This window comes from Uranotaenia lowii, chromosome 3 (assembly GCF_029784155.1).
Source record: "Uranotaenia lowii strain MFRU-FL chromosome 3, ASM2978415v1, whole genome shotgun sequence".
In the NCBI taxonomy this organism is placed as follows: domain Eukaryota; kingdom Metazoa; phylum Arthropoda; class Insecta; order Diptera; family Culicidae; genus Uranotaenia; species Uranotaenia lowii.
Window position 1 is genome coordinate 278,595,015 of NC_073693.1, and position 3,733 is coordinate 278,598,747.

Genomic DNA, 3,733 nt, shown 5'->3' on the forward strand with positions numbered 1-3,733 from the left:
AAAATTTGTTCCATTTGTTCGATGTTTTCTGCAATTATAAAAAAAGTTGTAAGGAAGCCTCCCCCTCTCCTATTTCTCCATTGGGATGAGGAAGTGGTCTCAAATAATCATTAGAACATTTCTCGTACTCAAATACCCTCCCATGCCAAATTTGGTCCCATTTGCTCAATTATTTTTTGAGTTGTGTAAAAAATTATAAAAGAGGCCTCCTCGCCCCTTTCTATCTTTCTACTAAAAAGATGGAGGGATCTCAAATAATCAAAGGAATATTTTTCGTAACCAAACATCCTACCATGCCAAGTTTGGTACCATTTGCTTTACCGGTTCTCGATTTATGCAAACATTTGTCTTTTGTTTGGGAGACCCCCTTCCTGTTAGGGGGAGGGGTCTCAAACCATAACAGGAACGTTCCCCGGCCTCCATGTATCCGTACGAGGAATAGGCAAGACCGTCTTTAATGCCGAATTTTCTCCGCAACTTCGTGAGGTATCTAATGTGAGTAGAGCTTCGAGTGACCACCTGCTAAGTTTCACGTAAATATGTTTAGTAGTTTTCGAGTCTTTAGGGAACAGACAGACATACAGACAGACAGGCAGAAATCCATTTTTATGTATATAGATTAATATATTAAATTAGGTGTTCAGCTAAATAATGAACTGTGAAAAGCCCTATAGTTAACTAAATACTAAAAAAATATTAGTTCGACTTAAATTTGCTGAGCGCAATCAAGTATTTTAATGTCTGTAATGTCAAAAATATTGGTAACTTAAACCAAAAACTATCCTAAAATTAAACTATATAAAGAGAACGAATCTCTGCGATGGAAGGCTGCATCGATTTACCTCTGAAAATAGATATGATTTTGATCCCTTTTTCAGTTCTAACTTACCACGCTATCTATTGTTTATTCACTTAGCTAACCCAGGACTTTCCCTTTGTCATTTACAGAGGCCCGGCAGCACGGTGTTGGTTACTACGCTTTTTCCACCGATCGGGAGGAACGCACCCGGCAGCAAAACGAGCTGGACTCGATCCGGGAGTCTACCCTGGAAGCCCAAAGGCAAAAAGACAACCTACGCCAAGCTCGCGATAGAATAATTGCCGATCGGGTTAAGGCGGCGAAAGCACGACAAAGGGCTCGTCTAGGGCTGCCTCCGGAACTGGAAGAATCAGAGGAAAAGGGTGCCGAGAAGAATGAATCGGTGGGAAAATCTGAAGAGGACAATCAATCGGCGGTAGGCGGAGATGATTTGTATGACAATACCGAGGAAAAAAAAAGGCTTAAAGCCGAAGCAAAGGCCCGCAAGAAGAAGGAAAAGGAGGAACGAAAGCGGGAAAAGGAACGCGCAAAACACGTTCGTCCCTGGGATGCCGGGAAGGAACAGGACATCGACAAGGAATGGAAACCGGCCAAGGAATGGTACGTTATGTCCCAGGAAGAATGGAACGAAATAAAAAGAAATGAGCGAATACCTGAATTTGCTCCCCCGGTAGAAAAACCGCCTCCACCGTTCAGAATGGCACAACGAGGCGAACGTGTTCCAGTGAAAACTTCATTTGTGCAATCGAGGAACGATGAGCATGACTCCGATGAACCGGGAGAGGATGAGGGTGGCTTTGAGCCGATTGGACCACTTCCGCCCGATCGATTATGGTCCGCCGAGCACAGAATAGCTAATAATCCACTTCAACCGGACAGTGTAGGCTTGGGGCCACCCCCATCCAGGCGATTCCCGGACGAGGACGAGGACGTCGTCAATATGCCAACCGTTCCGCCGGGTACGGAAGATATTCTTTTACCGGAGCAACCGCAACGTGCACTATTCTTCACCACCAAGAAAACGACGACAACAAAAACGCGGCAAGAGTTTAAACGCCGGAACTACGAGTCTGCTACTGCTAGCGACGATAACTGGGGTGTTACAGGTCAGCAGCAACAAAAAAGACATAAACCACAGCAGCAACAGCAAAATTCCATTCCCATTCGGAATGAATTGAGTGATGGGTCGTCGTCGGGCGATGAAGATGGAGCCATGCCTCGGCAGGGTAACGGAGTTGAAATTGCGCCACCACCCACGTGGGACTATTACGGGCCTTCATCCTCTTCTGGCGGTGCAGCAACTCGGCGACCGGCAAAATCGACGGCAACGAAAAATGCCTTGGAAGCATCGATTGAAGCTGGCCTTCGCTTTTTGCGGGATCAATCCGATAAAGGTGGACCCACAGTTGGAACGAAAAACAAGTGGACGTCCAATGCAGACTATTGACTACACAGTTAGAAAAATCCTTGTAAAATTACATGCAACTGCATGGGTAGAAGAGAATCGGGTATTTACATGTATCAATACGGCTTAATTCATGTAAACTTCCCATCGCCTTCATCTGATTTGTTTACTGTAAACCTACATTTCCAATCATTCTTCTTGGTATGGTTGTTTATCCAATAAGAAAAGCATCGATATTTGTCGATAAGAGATTTTAATACCTTACACATACATTTTATATGATCCACACAAGAAAAATTGGTATTCAATAAATTTTCACGAAAACCGGATTTTTTTGGTGCTATTCCCCCGACGACGGCTACGGCAATTGACATGCTGGTAGGAAAATAAGTTGCCATACACTTGGAGTAACCCGATCTTTCGTTGAATTAAAGTGGGATTTTTTCTGGAACAAATAAAATTGACAATTTGATATAATGATTACAATAATTAGGAGGGTATAAAATTTTATTTCTCACTTACTTGCTATAAAACGCAGCATGCCTTACCTCGATTCGAACAGAAGCGAACAGCACACGAGCAGGTACAACAAAATACGGTCGAACGTTGCGAACACTAAGATTTACATGAAATTGCAAGAAAATTGATGAATTTCGCCTTCGTCGGGAATCCAATAAGAACGAAAACAAAACAGAATTGACAAACTGACGTTGACGCTGGATTTCGCATGCGGTGACATGTAAAGTTCATCTTAGCCTTTAGATGTTATACTCTTTTTCATATTTTTCGTGGCGATGATGTGAAAACGTGCAATGTAAGATTACATTTTTCTTTCTGTGTAGGAGCTGAGGCTTATGTGGGAGCAAAGGAAATCAACACTTGAGTTTCTTTTTTTCTGTCGGTAGTCTCATACCACCTCTACTTAGCCTTAATGGGACTTAGCTGCTATGTTGGATCTATTAAAGGAAGATTGGTTCAATGCCATAACCGATTATAAGGGGATGGCAACACGGTTTCTTATGCTCATTTCAAAATATACGACACGTTCGTGATTATTACAAAAAAAATGCGTTTACTGTTTTCTTTTATCCGAAACCTCTTCTAATGATTTTTTCAGGGAAACAATTACAAAGTTGAAATAAAAAAAAATGATAAACCAATTTTTTTTCTCTGTCAGGTCTTAGGTATATTTTTACTCACACAGCTGAGGACGTTCTGAAGAGGAACTATGGACCTGAATTTTGGATCCGAATTCTTGAAGCTTATCTAAGTCAGTAAACGAAAAAATTAAAAATAAATTTCAATTTTGAAAACTCATTCCGACATTTTACCCAGAATTTCGAAATTAAAATCCTTATTTTCTATTTGTAACTTTGAACTTTGTAGGTTTCGAATTTTAATTAAAAAATTCATAATTTGGAATCTAAAAGTTGCAGTCCGAATCTCAATTCTGCTTATTTAGGTTATTCAAAATTTTGACTACTGATTTCTCAATTGAGGATGCTGAA

General features: G+C 41.2%; 1 protein-coding gene across 1 annotated transcript; it reads left to right on the top strand.

Moving 5' to 3' along the window:
- Nucleotides 1–239: 239 nt before the first annotated feature.
- LOC129753476 (uncharacterized) lies at nucleotides 240–3,175 on the top strand. Its single transcript, XM_055749294.1, has 2 exons — nucleotides 240–300; nucleotides 949–3,175. Exons 1-2 carry the CDS (start codon nucleotides 240–242, stop codon nucleotides 2,265–2,267), a joined length of 1,380 nt encoding a protein of 459 aa, XP_055605269.1. The 3' UTR covers nucleotides 2,268–3,175.
- The last annotated feature ends 558 nt before the right edge of the window (nucleotides 3,176–3,733 follow it).

What these genes read in the sequence shown, in the direction of transcription:
- LOC129753476 (XM_055749294.1), top strand. Translation starts at nt 240, where the DNA reads ATGGAGGGATCTCAAATAATCAAAGGAATATTTTTCGTAACCAAACAT. An exon ending in CAAACATCCTACCATGCCAA is followed by an intron (nt 301 to 948) that starts GTTTGGTACCAT and finishes TGTCATTTACAG; the next exon opens with AGGCCCGGCAGCACGGTGTT.